The sequence below is a fragment of the Anomaloglossus baeobatrachus genome, chromosome 8 (genome assembly GCF_048569485.1).
Source record: "Anomaloglossus baeobatrachus isolate aAnoBae1 chromosome 8, aAnoBae1.hap1, whole genome shotgun sequence".
Lineage (NCBI taxonomy): Eukaryota > Metazoa > Chordata > Amphibia > Anura > Aromobatidae > Anomaloglossus > Anomaloglossus baeobatrachus.
In genome coordinates, this window is record NC_134360.1 from 251414907 (window position 1) to 251431238 (window position 16332).

General features: G+C 44.8%; 1 protein-coding gene across 8 annotated transcripts in view; it reads right to left on the minus strand.

Moving 5' to 3' along the window:
* The window catches only part of LOC142249007 (cytosolic carboxypeptidase 6-like), a 2064630-nt gene that overhangs the window by 686080 nt on the left and 1362218 nt on the right, over window positions 1–16332 (minus strand). The window contains exon 7 of one of the 8 annotated variants that reach the window (XM_075320544.1): window positions 8468–16204. The exons of the other annotated variants lie outside the window; for them this stretch is intronic. Coding sequence (XP_075176659.1) covers window positions 16047–16204 — 158 coding nt within the window. The 3' untranslated portion in view covers window positions 8468–16046. Of the gene's footprint in view, window positions 1–8467; window positions 16205–16332 lie in introns of those variants that run through there. 8 annotated transcript variants of the gene reach the window in all.

Sequence of the window (16332 nt, forward strand, 5' to 3'; positions counted from 1 at the left end):
ATCTATTAGATGTGACAATCCCTGTGCTATACCGGCCCTTCTCGATTGTCCTGGAGCGGTGGCAATCGGAGTAAAAAGGAGTTAATAGCAGCGTACAGCTGCTACTAAACCCTATGTTAGTAATGGCACAGGCGTCTATGAGATACCTGCATCACACTAACCTGTAAATGAAAGTAAATAAACACAGACACAGAGAAAAATCCTTTATTTGGAGTAAAGTACAAAACACACACCCTCCTTCACCTCTTTATTAACCCCCAACACCCTGCAGGTCCGGTGTAATCCACACGAGGTCCCATGCTGCTTCAGCTCTGCTACATAACACAGCCAGCGGCCATAGAGCACGACCGCAGGCTGTGCAGACAATGACCCATAGAGCACGACCGCAGGCTGTGCACACAATGACAGCCACGGTGACTGCACGGCAGGCAGATACTGACACAGCCTGCCACCAATGACATATGAGAGGACGGCCGGTGGGCGGGGAAAACACGGAAAGCTGTGTGTATACGATGCACAGTACAGGAAGTGAATGCGCGACCCGGAAGCAGTGTGCCACCATGACACCGAGTCTCGGTAAGTATGAAACGCTGTTTTGTTTCTGTTTTTCTTTATTTCTCAATTATTTTCCCCAGTTCTGGATCGTGCACTCGAAATCCCGGATCCGGGCCCGGCACCCGGAAATGTTTGAAACTGCGCGGATCCGGACTTTTCACAGTTCGGATCCGCTCAGCCCTAGTCCTAATGTGTCTGAGCCTCTCCATTGGGTCGGTGTAACTGGATTTGGTCTTTATTCACAGTGTGCACTGGAACACACACCAGTCAAAACTTTAACTTTTAATTAAGATCTTAATCTTGTAGAATTAAGAAAAAAAATCAACTAAAACTGTAGACAATTAAAGGCAAATTGAATTGTGAAGTCTATAGGTCACGTAAATCACAGTCTAGTGACGTGAGCGTCTGGAACATATACAAAGCAAACCGCGTGCCCCTTAACTCCCATCGAAAGCAGCTCGGAGAGTAAAGCAAAACTTTATTTCACTTTCATTGCAGGTAATGGACTGAGAAGCCGTGCTGACCATATTGTACACAAGGTTGGCGCAGGTTATCACGTCTCAGAGAAATCCATTAAGTCTCCATTGTCTCATTAAATGTATGCAGCCAGAAAACCCAACACTCATTAGGGAAGCTATTTTTGTAGAGTAATGATTCCTCGGTCTTCACTATATGAATGAATGTCAAAAGGGCCTTAAACAACTCAGGGTGAATGCTTCAATAATTACTCAAGAACTTTCTTTCAAAACTTGATGATGGTATACCTGGAGATAATTAATGTTCTTAAATATTATGAGGCATAAAGCAATAACGTGTATGTACAACCGCGCCATTCTAAAACCAAGAGCATTTACCCTCAGGGTCGAAAAAAATCACCAGTATACAAAAGTCCTCTACTGTCAAGTTTTTAAAAGTTCTACTCAGTTGTTCCTAAAGGCTTTAGAAAGTAGTTGGCCAAGAGCTCATTTGACCAACAATTATCCCCAGGTCACATACACACTGGGTTTGGCCGAATATGGATGTTCTTCAATATGAGAAAGTTAATAAGCCAATGCTAACACCCGTGGAGGCAACTTATCTCCTGAGAGATCTAATCCTCATGGCTGACTCTTCTACGACATCTGCCAAGGAGTTGTGAGGCCAACTTAGTCCCCCAAAATTGTCAGGTTTGGCCACTTTTATTGTGTACGGCTTTAGACCATATTTGCTTTTGTGGCACCTAAGGAACAACCAATATGACCTACACTATAACTGCTCCAGTTCTCACACAGTTTTTCCAAAGTCTTGATCCTCTACTGTCAAGCTTTTAAACCTTCTACTCAGTTGTTGCTAAAAGCTTTAGATAGCAGATGGCCAAGAGCTCATTTGACCAACAATTATCCCCAGGTCACATACACACTGGGTTTGGCCGAATATGGATGTTTTTCAATATGTGAAAGTTAATATGCCAATGCCAACACCGGTTGAGGCAACTTATCTCCTGGGAGAACAAAAAGGTTCAGAGTTTGAGATCTAATCATCATGGCTGACCCTTCTACGACATCTGCCAAGGAGTTGCGAGGCCACCTTAGTCCCCCAAAATTGTCAGGTTTGGCCACTTTTATTGTGTACGGCTTTAGACCATATTTGCTTTTGTGGCACCTAAGGAACAACCAATATGACCTACACTATAACTGCTGCCGTTCTCACAAAGTTTTTCCAAAGTCTTGATCCTCTACTGTCAACTTTCTACTCAGTTATTCCTAAAGGCTTTAGATAGTAGTTGGCCAAGAGCTCATTTGACCAACAATTATTCCCCAGTCACATACACACTGGGTTTGGCCAAATATGGATGTTTTTCAATATGAAAAAGTTAATAAGCCAAAACCAACACCCATGGAGGCAACTTATCTCCTGGAAGAACAAAAAGGTTCAGAGTTTGAGATCTAATCATTATGGCTGACCCTTCTACGACATCTGCCAAGGAGTTGCAAGGCTACCATAGTCCCCCAAAATTGTCAGGTTTGGCCACTTTTATTGCGTACGGCTTTAGATCAGATTTCCTTTTGTGGCACTTAAGGAACAACCAAAATGACCTACACTATAACTGCGACAGGAGTTCACACCAAGTTTTCCCAAAGTCTTGATTGGGAATTCTGGCTACTTATGTAATGATATAAGTTAGGGATGTCAACACAGAAAACAGAACAAAAGTTCCTGACCATAAAAGCTTACAATCTAAGGCTGGGTTCACACATCTGTTTCATTGTCGGAGTATTGACTGGTGATGGGAAACTAAAAGTGCAGCACTAGTAAACGGTTAATCTAAGGTAGACCTGGGCAAAGTGTTGCCGTTGGGTCACATGTGGACCTTTGGCTGTTCCAATCCAGCACCTGCCTGACGTCTGAATTTCATTGGCATCTGTATCATTGGGATGCAGATATCAGTGAACACAATGATGGAGTAGTGTCACGTCTCCACCAGGGCCTGCTCTGGTGACATCTGCCCCGGTCTCCAGGCGCCGCTCTACTGTCACATCTCCGCCAGGGCCTACTCCGGTGATGTCTGCTCCGGTCACCAGGCGCTGCTCTGCTCACACTACAGGCTGTGCTGGTGATGGGGGAGAAGTCAGTTCCAGTGGCTCTGGAGGGGTAGAGTCGCCGCACATTCACCAAGCTTGGTCTGGCTGGAACTTGCAGTACTGCTGACTGACTGTAGGGGTGTGCGCCTTCCACCTAGTATCAGCTCCTACTTTAGCCTATGGGAAGGCACCACACCCTTTTTGTATCCTTCAGTGTCCCTGGTTCCTTGCCAGAGATAGTCTTGTGTTGCTGTGAGCCACATCCTTCCTGGTACTGTGCACCTTGCTCTATGTTTCATATGAACTCGGCTTTGTTTATTGACGTCCCTCCTGCCTGCTGCTTTGTACCTCGCCTGACATCGCGGTTTGACCTTGGCCTGTTTTTTGGACATTCCTCCTACTTGCTGTTTTGTACCTCGCCTGATATCTCGGTTTGATCTCGGCCTGTCGACCATCCCCATCTCTGGACTGCAGCCTACCATAGGCAGTGAACCCCTGGACCCTGCAGTAATTCCAAATCCCTGTATAGGGGTTAAAAGGTCTCGGGGTACCTCGGGGTCCTGCTTAGTGGGTGGTTTGCCGTTACAAGTAGGGAGCCATCAGCTCCCTAGTCCATCACAGAGCACTGTGCCTGACCTGTGTGTCTGAGCGCGCAACAGATGTGAGGACATAACTTAATTGTGCCAGCAGATCCCCAAAAAAATAACAAAATGCTGTGGCCCAAATGAAGTAAGTCCTGCATCGATAACTGCAGTGAGCAATGGATGATGATGGTGGCTTGTCATCTACCGAATTATCCCAAAGCTGTGAAGAGCCTCAGTACACTGCACAGACCGGATCAGAGGGGGAACAGGGTCAGGAGACTAGTTTTATTTTGTTTTAAGTGGTCAGTACTTTTGGGGAGGCTATGAAGATGTCCTACTGCGTGGAGGGCTTTGTGGGGACAACGTAATGTTTGAGGGCCATCAAACTCTGTAGCAGGACTTTGGGGGCATCATATTTTTTTGGAAGTTGTTGGTCAAGGTGAAAGGGCTAAATTAACAGGATGATTCACTGTTTTTTTTGTAAAATGTATAAAAAGCAGTAAATTATATGATTTTGATTATCCGCTACAGTTAAGAATAAGCTACAATGAGCCTTATCGTAACAGGTATTAGAAGTAGCAGCGGGTCAACAAACAAAGTGGTTGTATGGGATTCTTTATTATTTTACTATGGGCCTGTTCCCAGCTACCAGCCTGTTGTGCAGGATGCTAATCTCCGCCGGTACACGGCAATCACCCCTGCCAGCGACTCTCGGGCTTCCACTGATGTCTCTTCCGCCCTGCTCTGTTGATGGAGAAAGACTGCCGATGTCATGTTGAATGATAGACCGCTCCCCAACTGCGGCAGCCAACTGTCAATCAACATGACGTTAAGCGTCACGCCCCATCAGCAGAGAAGAGGAAGAGCTGCTCTGTTGAAATGAAGCAGCAGAAACGTTGGAAGAAGTGGTCCGTGACCACTCGGTGTAGGCACCAGGTAGATCAAGCAGGTAGTTAGCATCAACTTTCGTCCATAGTAAAAAGAAGAAAAAAAAGTTCCGGACAACCCCTTTAAGAGCTAAAAAAAAATCAAAAAACAATTATGATAATGAGTAGAATTAAATTCTGCCTGTTGCTTTGGCACCCCACGACAGACATGGTCTCTGATCTGGTCTTTTGGGAAAATGTCACCCACCTCTGATCTACGGAGCAGGTCTCAGTCTGGGGTAGTGTCATGCTAGGTACGGGGAAGTACCAAGCACATGGCAAAAGGGAAGGGAAACCCTATGTCTAGGGAAGGGGGAGATGGTGACCCCTGACTGATCCTACTGCTGGTCCCTGGGGTCCCTCACCACCCTACATGGGTTTCGCACCTATGCGCCGAGCCGCATACCTGAGCCTAGATACCTCCAGTGCTGGACCCTAAATAGGGAACGAATGGGATGAGCTCTAAGTCAACCCCAATAAACACTAAAGAAGACACAGGTGGAGAATGTATGAACTACATGTTACATGACTGAGGTAGAAGTTCAGCAGAGTTTTCAGCAATGATACTACAGAAGAGTACAAGCCACCTGCTTGCAACCAAGGCTTGAAGGAACTGAAAATATCACCAGCACCAGTCCAAGAAAAGAAGGAAGGGGTATTTAAACAGCAAGGGGATGCTGATGATCAGCAGTTTGGTGGAAGGCGAGCTCCTGCTGGGTCCAAAAAGGGAGAAAGATGAAACCAGCAGGAAAGCTCCTATACCAATGAATACTGACAGCAGGAACAATGGAAAGTCAGGGAGCATTCTGCGCAGCCAAACGCTGTGACCTTCTATGGCCCGAAACCAATGACTGTCTGTCACATGTGACACATCCATGACAGGTAGTGAGTTAAAGGTAATGGGTGTAGCATGGAAGTGCTGTAGGTGAAATCAAGTGGATATTTTTCGGGAAGATCAGAGCCGTAACTATGGCTGAGTGAAGGTAGGTTTATAGACGACTCTTAGCTGCCGCATTCTGCACTGGAAACTAGAAATTCTTTACTAATAGCCATTGTGCAACTATATCAAATTGCATGTAACATGGAATTCCCCTTTAAGAGGTGATGGAGTTCTATTTGTGAATTTTAATACCTGATGTGACAGGAACATTGTATATTTTTTATGCTTTACAGTGTAATATGGAGGTTTTCCTGCGTGGGTCTCCCCGGGTGGGGCTTTCCATCATTCGGCCTTGCCTTTAATCACGAACTGCAGATTATTGTTTTTTAAACTTTAAATAGGAGTTTGGAGATTATTGAGAAGCCGCCTAATATTTACCCCCCAAATTATACCGGGAAGAAAAACACTGACGGAGGGAACTTTTTCAAGGTAACACAATTTTCTTTGTCTTAGTCTTACAGTAATAAAGACATAATCCATCATCCAACATTTCAGGTTATTCTAGAATTAAATGCACGATTAATACAAAGTCTCTTATATAAAGGCCATGAAATGAAAAAAATACCAAAAACCTACTTGTGACAGCAAGTCCTTTATCCGAGAAATTTGCAAAAATAATGCAAATTTATTATTAGATTTTTAAATATAAGAAGTCCTGCTTCTGACAATTCTTGGCTCTCTTGTTCAGAAATACGCAGTGTCGAGGGGAAAAAGTATCTCGGGGGGAGAAGGGAAAACGCTCTATAGGCACGAAGGAAAGCACATGGAAAGAAAATAAGTGTTGTTCTGGAGCTGAACTGATACATGAAAACAATTGAAGACCGTAGCTCTCTGGATAAACACAGATCTCATATTCAACCTATATTACTGAGAGGGACACTCTTACAAGAAAAAAAAGAATCTGCAATATGGATCAAGCTGCAAACTTAACAGAGTATATGAAAATGAATAATATTTCAGACTCAAATTTAGCATAATTTTATTAACTATGAACATGTAATATATTTATATATTATATATATATTTTTAGATTTTATATATATATTTAGATATTTATATATTAGATTTAGATATATACCGTATATAGATTTAGATTTTATATAAATTATATATATATATATATATATATATATTTTATATATATAGTATATATATTTATATATTAGATTTAGATATTTATTTATATATTCGATTTAAATATATATATATATATATATATATATATATATATATATATATATATATATATATATATATATATATATAATATAGATATATATATAGATTTAGATTTTATGTATATATGCCATATATAATTTTTTTTTTTTTTTTAAGTTAGAGGTGTCCAGAGCCATTAAAAAGGGTGTATGACATCAACTCCCCCCCCAATCGCCGAAGCTTTCTCTTGTCCATAACTTTTTCAGATATGGCAGGTAAAAAAAAAAAATAATGCCCACCTGCAATACCAATGGATACATGTGAGACTGTTTCCTTAATATTTTTTTTTTTCCTCTTTGGCCTTCATCAATGCTTTAATAAGAATCTATCATGGTGCAACTGTCATGCTATATACAGGGAAGTAGCAAGTGCACGGCGAAAAAGAAAGGAAACCCTGTGCCTAGGGAGAGGGAAGATGGTGACCCCTGACCGAATCTACTGCTGGCCCCTGGGGTCCCTCACCACCATAGATAGGTTCTAGACCTATGCGCAAAGCCAGATACCTGACCATAGTTATCCCTAGTGCTGGGACCCTAAATAGGGAACGGATGGGATGAGCCCTTCATCAACCCCACTAAACACTATAGAAGACACAAGGAGGACACACAGAGGAAAATGCATGAACTACTTCTCTATAGATGACTCAGATAGAAGTTAAGCAAAGTTTTCAGCAATGATACAACAGAGGAGAACAAGCCACCTGCTTGCAACCAGTGGTTGAAGGAACTGAAAATATCACTAGCACCAGTCCAAAGGAAGGAAGAGGTATATATACACAAAGGGAATACTGCTGATCAGCAGCTGGGTGGAAGGCGAGCTCCTGCTGGGTCCAAAAGGGAGAGATGAATCCAGCAGGAAAGCTCCTATACCAATGACTACTGACAGCAGGAACAATGGACAGTCAGGGAGCATTCTGTGCAACCAAACGCTGTGACCTTCTATTGCCAGAAACCACATGACTGTCTGTCACCCGTGACACACTTGTGACAACAACACTATAGACATCTGGTGACTTGATGTTGATGGCTTAGTTCTCCAATTTAGGTGTCCTAAGCCAAGTGATCGGTAACTAACAAGATTAAATACACTGCAAAAAAAAGTCTTTGGACGCCAGTTTTCATTCAATTGAATTCAGTTGAGCCATTTTGGTCCATTTTAGAGTTCAAAAGTCACCAGAAATGATGGAGGACGGTCGTATAATGCGAGGCCGCCAGGTGTCCAGCACATGAAGGTAAAGGCGAAGTCTATGTGCATCAATGTTCACTACGTACTGGTTTTCTTTCACAAGCATCATTCTCCAGTAGTTTTTGCGCGGTCAGTGTCAGTTTGTCGTTTGCACCGTATGACGGTTTTCATTTACGTACCCTTCCATCGCCCCTCTATGTAATATACGGCATCTAACAGTAAAAGCCGGAGGCTGTTTTGTAAATCTCAGTAATTTAATCCATACATTAATCCTGACAAAAAGCTGAACCGAGCCCAGAGACGACGTGTCGCCGCCGCCGCCGCCGCGCGGATCAAACACCCAATAGCTGCAAGTACCGAATCTTTCACCATCAAAACCGCACTTTCACCATTTTGCCAAAAGTCATAAAATATTTGGTTTTTTTTCTTTAACTTGTTGCAAATAAGTGTTTCCCCCCCGCGCCGAATATTTCGAAACAAAATACAAGACAGCGGAGATTGTTTTATAGTATTTAATAATTAACAATCTGGAAGTAAAAAATACAATTCATCTCTCTAAAATAGAAACAAAGTGCTGCAAACCACAAGAAGCAGAAAACACCGCCAGAGCTTTGCCTCGAAGTGCACCCGACGCGTGCGCTCCATGGCGGCAGCCGGGCTGTGAATGGGATGACGGCTGGACAGCGCCGGGGGCCGATCAGAGGGGTTGTGATAAAGCATTGGCACCAGAAAATCCACCTGCAGATTTCCTTGTGGAAAATCAGATGACAAACTGGCTTCAGACACAACAGAAACATATCATAAAGGGAATACGTCACCAGATTTTTGCTTTGTAATCTCGGAGTCGCATACCGCAGGAGCAGAGACCCTGAATCCAATGATGTCACGTACTGGGTTTATTTTGCTGTTTAAATACAGTGTTTTAGCAATAGAAGATCATCACTACAGGACTACTGACCTCATAGCTACTAGTCCAACCACTCCTCCAGCACTGATTGGCGACTTTCCGTCAGTAAACCGAAGTGTCAGCTCTGCTAGATCTGCAGCGGACAAAACTGTATCAAAACTGCACCCAGTAACCTAAGTGATACATTGGTGGAATCAAGGTCTCTGTACCTACCTTATCGTATAGTCAGATTACATAGTAAAAACCTGCTGACAAATTCTCTTTAAGTGAATTTCTCTGCTTTAAAAAAAAATCAAAGTAAGGCAATGTGGCCACGTTGCTTTTTTCTACGCTTCTTTTCTGCACGATAAAAAAGCATGTTTTGTCAGGAAGAAAAAACGCACAGTTTTTGTTTTGCGCGTTTTTTCATATGCATTTTTCCATGCTTCTTTTTAGTCATGGCGACTGCGGGGGTTCCCTGCACTGTTCCCCTGTGATCATCGCCGGGTCTCCAGCTGATGCTACAGCTGGGACCTGGCTCTCACTGCCCAGTGCGGAGCCCGCGCCGCTCCCGGCAGTTTAAGCCCCTGATTGCTGCAATTAAAGCAGGGAGAGGGATCGCTTACATCCCCCTGGTGATTGGGTCCCTGGAATGCGATTACAGGGACCCGATCGCTGCCATAGTAACCCTGGGTCGTCACCATGACGATGCCAGGTTACTGAGCTACGGAGAGCCTCGCACACCATGCTGTATGCACAGTGTGTGAGGAGAAGTGCTGCGCTATAATCCCCTGTAGTGAAAGCATTGCAGGGGATTATAGAAAACATAGAAACCATTGACAGCAACAAAATCTGCAAGAAAAAAGAAGCAGCGTGTGCACAGCGAGTCACGATTCCGATAGACTTTGCTGAGATGCTTTTTCAATGCATTCATTGATTAAAAGAAGCAAGGAAAAATGCATGAAAAATGCAACAAAAAAAAACCCGCCACGTGGGCACATAGACTAAAAATGCATTAGTGGGATACCAGGTTGTATTTATCAGGTGGCTTCTCATCATTTAGGATATCAGCACAGACACAATTCACAGCACTATAAGGCCATGTGTGCTCTAGAAACTGACCTTTTCTTAAGGAAAAAGCGGACCCTCTGAAAGAATCCCGCACCTGTGGTAAAAAACTGCACCAAAAACGCAACGAAATCTGCATGTGGTTTTGCCGCGGTTTGGTGCAGAATGTCTGCAGTTTTTCCGCAGGTTTGTCCCTGCGGGTTTTTACCAATAATTAATGGTAAAGCCACAGGGACCTGCAGAAAAGAAGTGACATGCACATTAATTCTGCAGCGGAAATTCCGCGGGTAAATCCGCAGGTATAAAAAAGCGCAGCATTTTTTTTATACCCATAGGTTTTGCTGGGGAAGGACTGCAGAAATGTTAGATACATTTTCTGCCGCAAATCCACAGCAAATCCGCGGTAAAATCCGCGGTAAATCCGCAGCGTGCGCCCATAGCCTAAGGGCTCGAACCTACACTTTTTTTTCCCTTTATTTTACAAAAATCTGATTACTAAAGCAATAAGTCATAGAGTTTCGTCATACTATTATATAATTAGGCAGATTCGCTCCTAAGGGAGGCCACATTGAGGCTTCCTAAAATCAACCCCTACTGCTAAGAATAAAATCAACTGTTTCTTACTTGCGCCAATTCTTAGGAAATTAATTTTTGGCCAAAAATCTGCCCCCATCGGAGACACACTAGTCCGTGACAAGCCTCAAGCGGTTTTAGGTCCTGTCCCTCTTCCTAATCTGGGTTACTATTTCTGCTTTACTAAAATCTGATTAATAAGCCAATAAAAAAAAAAGGTGGGGCATTTCTTTCACGGCGCAATGCGCTGCCCCCTCCTCCACTCACAACACGGCTGCCCCCAAAGGGTTCACTCCAGAGGCAAATTTTGGTGCACGATTTTCAATTGCATTTTTACATGATACAATAGTGCAAATAAAACCACATATTAACACTTTATAGGTTTTTTTAGGAAGAAAATAAATATAATTTATTCACGGGTTTGAGCTTAGTGCAAAAAAATACTAAAAAAAAGTATGCAGAAAGTGTTTGTGCCATGTAGAGGCTTTAGAAGCTGGATGTAAACATAATGAGGCATGATTCTGGGCAGCGAGCATCGGTTTGCTGGGATTAATAACATTTTTTGCTATTGCATTGTATTTAATACACCATTGTAGGTTATAGGTAGACAGCGCCCCCCGCAGGACCTCGTATGCCAGAAAGTGACATCACTACTCCTATGTATTGTCTAAGTCAAGTCTCAGCCAATAAAGTGCAACAATAACAAAAAAGGAACGGATGAAGATTTAAAGGTGAACTCATAAAAGGCAAAGAAAACAGTTGAAGACATCAAAAAAGATAAAAGAATGGCATAAATAACAAAAAAAGTGGTAATTGTTGCCCGGATCCTCCAAGGCTCCCTTTAAGACACTTCACAGTCTTCCATTTTTCTCTACTTCCTGTTCCCTCCTTACACGCAGGAAGTGACCCTCATCCAATGGCTGGAAGGGGTGTGTCGCTGCTGAGGCCAGTGATTGGCTGAGCAGTCATTTCCTGTTTATTGAGCAGATACAAGGGGTGTACCCAAGAAATGTCAAAGCAGGAGACAGCGGAGGATTGTTGAGGCGTCACCACTTTAACCATTTAGAATCTAGAGTAAAATAATAAATAAATGGACAACCCTTTAATCTTTGTGCGGTCATTTCAACATTTTTTTTTTAATAAATTATTCCCCTACACACAAAATAGGTGACAAATATGATTGTTGGGCCCCTCTTGATTGGAATAATCGCTATGAATGGGGTTAAGACCACCCAAAGTTAAATGGAGCAACACCCTTCAATATCCACAGAACCGACCGAGATAACTGAGCTCTGTAATCTATTAAAGGGGTTTTCTCATCATGATAAACAAATAAAATGCAAAGTACTTGTAAATCCAAACAACTTTGCAGTCTAGCTCTTGTTAAAGGTCCTCTCCGTCCTCCAGAATGGATGGTTTACTGTTCGTTGCCTAGGTTACCAGCCACCTCTGCATTCTCTTTGTGGTGGCCGTCCTCCCAGGCAGGGAGCACGGTGCTGTTTGCTATAGCACTGCGCTGACGCTGGCCGGACCCCTGGATCAGTTCCCGTTTGCCCCTGTGCTCCTCTGATCCTGGAAATGTGAAGCTGCCTACACTAGCAGTATTAGAGATTGTACAGTGCGGACCAATGGCTCAAACATGTCGCTATTCCGAACTGAAAAATATTCTACACAATGCCTCCGAGCAAAAAGGAAGCCTTGGAGTAGAGGAGCGGTGCGATCCTGAATATAGAAGATGAGATTAACCCTTTACTGAAGTGGCAGCAACGATCGCCAAGACTTTGCTCCCCCAACTCTGAGCCGATCAGCGAGGATTCCCATCTTTTGAACAACCCATTTAACCCTAAGTGTTTTTGATAGTAAGGGCTCTGTACCCACAGGACAGAATTCATGCGGATTTTGCTGCGGAAAACCTGGCGATTTTCTGTATTTTCCAGACAATTCCGCAGGTTTACGCAAGTACAGGCACTCCCCATGTTATCCTATGGGATTTGAGGAGTGCTGTTTCAATGCTGCGGGTTTTGCACCTGCGGGAAATGTCGCGGAATTCCCGCAGCCGCAAATAACTGCATGTCAATTATTCCTGCGGATTGTTCCGTGCGATCTCTATACTTTCCTGCCTTGATTGAAGACATCGGAGACTCTTCCTTCCATGTAGAAGAGCGGGACGGAGCCAGGAGCGGGCTGCAAGAGGTGGGCGGGGCCTGCATGAGCTGAGGTCATGTGACAGCCGGAGCTTGTCCAGGCCCCGCCCATCTTCTCCAGGAGCCGGCCGGAAACCAAGTTGCTGTGCGATACAGGTAAGTATGAACGCCCCGATCACTCCAGCACTTGCTCTGCATTGAGGATGCAGTGCCCAAGCCATGGTACTGTATCCTCAATGCAGAATGCCCGCACCATATCCACAGGACAATCCGCTGGACCTCCGCACCAAAAACACAGCAAAACTCACACAAATTTGTGCTGCGGATTTCTGAGAGCTCCTGCGGAATGTCCTGCGGAATGTCCTCCGGAATGTTCCGCGGAATGTCCTCCGGAATGTTCCGCGGAATGTCCTCCGGAATGTTCCGCGGAATGTCCTCCGGAATGTTCCGCGGAATGTCCTCCGGAATGTTCCGCGGAATGTCCTCCGGAATGTTCCGCGGAATGTCCTCCGGATTGTTCCGCGGAATGTCCTCCGGATTGTTCCGCGGAATGTCCTGCGGAATGTCCTGCATATGATATATCCGCAGGGCACTTTCCCCGTGGGCACATAGCCTTAAGGGTGCTTTACACGCTGCGACATCGCTAACAATATATCGTCTGGGTCACGGTGTTTGTGACGCACATCCAGCGTCGTTAGCAACATCGCAGCGTGTGACAGCTAGGAGCGACCTAAAACGATTGCAAAAAAGGTAAAAGTCGTTGGTATTGGAGAGGTCGCTCCAACACCAAAAATCGTTGACAGGGGAGTAGCGAGGTTGTTTGTCGTTCCTGCGGCAGCACACATCGCTGTGTGTGACACTGCAGGAACGAGGAAACTCACCGTACCTGCGTCCACCGGCAATGCGGAAGGAAGGAGGTGGGCGGCATATTCCGGCTGCTCATCTCCGCCCCTCCGCTTCTACTGGGCGGCCACTTAGTGACGTCGCTATGACGCCGAACGAACTGCCTCCTTATAAAGGAGGCGGTACGCCGGTCACAGCGACGTCACAGGGCAGGTAAGTACGTGTGACGGGTGTTACAGATGTTGTGCGCCACGGGCAGAGATTTTCCCATGTCACACAACCGACGGGGGTGGGTACGCTCGCTAGCGACATCGGTACCGATATCGCAGCGTGTAAAGTGCCCTTTAGAGTGTCAGAGCATGCTGTGCTATTCTAGGTATCAAACATATATTAAGGCTTGAAGGAATCCCCTAAATGTGGGAGTAATCAGAGATTTTATGAGGACCCCCCCATCATGATGGAGACAGGGAGCATTATTTTACCATTCTGTAGATGTTTTTGAGGCAGCATTAAAAAAGAAAACATGGACCTCACGTCCAAAGACAAAAATTGGCAATATTTGGGGGCTGTTGCAACCAATCAGATTGCAGCATATAATAAGGTAAACTGTAATTGGCAGTTATTGGTCACTTCTCGTACCTGGGAACCAGGCTCATTTACTACAAGAAATACTCATATTCAAGTACTAAGTCAAGCAATCTCATGGCACAGAATATAAAATATGTGCAAAACGTCAGCGTTCAGACCTAGAAAACACATCTGTAAGACACAGCTTTACTCTGGACAATTGTAAACTCGGTATTAAAGGCAGAAAAACATAAAAAACAACAAAAAAAGACGACAAAAAAGGCAAACTGCGCCGATTCTTTCAGCCAACCATAAATTATTTTGAGATATTACATCTGTTGCTTGGAAAGCTGAATGACCACCAATAGGACCGGGTGTTCCTTAGCTTTCCAAGACTCATAGGGGACTCATCAGCCGAAAACACAGTGGTACTCCCTCACTGCAGAGAGCAATGCTTTACTATGAAAGGCTGCAGAGTTTAAGAGAACATAGCACTTGAAAGAGGAGTCCAGTGGGAGGTTCCCTCTAGCTTGATTGACAGGTCTTTCCCTATACGCAATCACCTGTCACTCAGCACATTCTTCTCCCAGTGCTTGACTTATTTTTAAAGCCATCTCTTGAGAATATGAGGGAACCGGTCTGTATTTCATGGTGTCCATGGTTCGGGCAGCATGAAATTGATGTGACCACTTGAACAGAGATTTTGTCTAGTTATTAGGGGTACTTTGCACGTTGCGACATTGCTAGCTGATTGTAGCGATGCCGAGCGCGATAGTCCCCGCCCCCGTCGCAGATGTGATATCTTGTGATAGCTGCCGTAGTGAACATTATCGCTACGGCAGCTTCACACGCACTTACCTGCCCTGCGACGTCGCTCTGGCCAGCGAACCGCCTCCTTCCTAAGGGGGCGGGTCGTGTGGCGTCACAGCGACGTCACACGGCAGGCGGCCAATAGAAGCGGAGGGGCGGAGATGAGCGGGACGAAACATCCCGCCCACCTCCTTCCTTCCGCATAGCCGGCGGAGGCAGGTAAGGACATGTTCCTCGCTCCTGCGACTTCATACACAGCGATGTGTGCTGCCGCAGGAACGAGGAACAACATCGTATCTCCTATTGGTGCAATATTATGAAAATGCCCGACACTACACAGATCACCGATTTTCAACGCTTTTGCGATCGTTTATCGGCGCATCTAGGCTTTACACGTTGCGGCGTCGTTACCGGCGCCGGATGTGCGTCACTTTCGATTTGACCCCGACAATATCGCAGTAGCTATGTCACAACGTGCAAAGTACCCCTTAGAGTTGAGCAAACAGATTTGCAAGACCCTGGAGCAGCAGCCACAACTGTAGTCCATGGCCCAGAGAACCTCCTCCTCCTCCTCCCCGCCGATATCCATGGCGCCTCTCCTGATTACTAGGCTTGCATTGAGGCATAACCATGGCATCGCACCGCGCCTACTGATCAGAAGAGGCGCCAGGACTGTACTAGGCCAGCATGATGGGCGCAGGGGGCATCGCTGCCTCACCACGCATTTTTGACATTCTGACGTAAAAGAAAACAGCGACGATGTTTCCTGTCAACAAAAAAATGAACAAATCGAGACAGAAATTAAAAGGTAAATATGTAAATACTATTTTTTTCATATTTTAGAGGGAGTTTTTTTTTGTGTTACCAATATTTTTTTTTGGCAATGAAAAATGTAAAACAAGAGCAGATACGGCGCAATCGGGAACTGAAGGCAAAAAAGTGAGCAACTGGATAGCCGAGGCAGATATCCCGACGGCGGTGCAATGGCGCCTTGTCGTTTCCAGTCCCATTGCTGATAGGAATAAGTGCTTGAATACTTTCCGGTAAGAGTTGCATCGTTGTGCTTCAGCTTCCGTGGTCACACGAATGTCATCGAACGCGTGTTTTGGTTCTTGCTGCGAAACAGACAAAGCGCTGAAAACCGATGGAATGAGACGATCGACCCGACTTACAAATCGGAACAGGTTTATTGGAAAGTGAACTTGGCCTCTTTCCTCTCCTCGTTTTTACAGGACTTGTTGATGTCCATGATCTTTTCGCAGATGTACTTGTTGACTTTGGAGAGCCTCTGCGCAATCTCATTCTCGTCCATAGTGTCTTGTGCTATTCTGTCGTATACGCATTCTGAATAAGAGGCAAAACAAGTCAGGAGATTACTGGCCGGACATCGGGAAGAGAAAAGCTGCAGAAATCAACAATCGAGCTTTCATAGCATTTGCATTTTTTGGCGGCGATGAAAGGGATTGACAAGG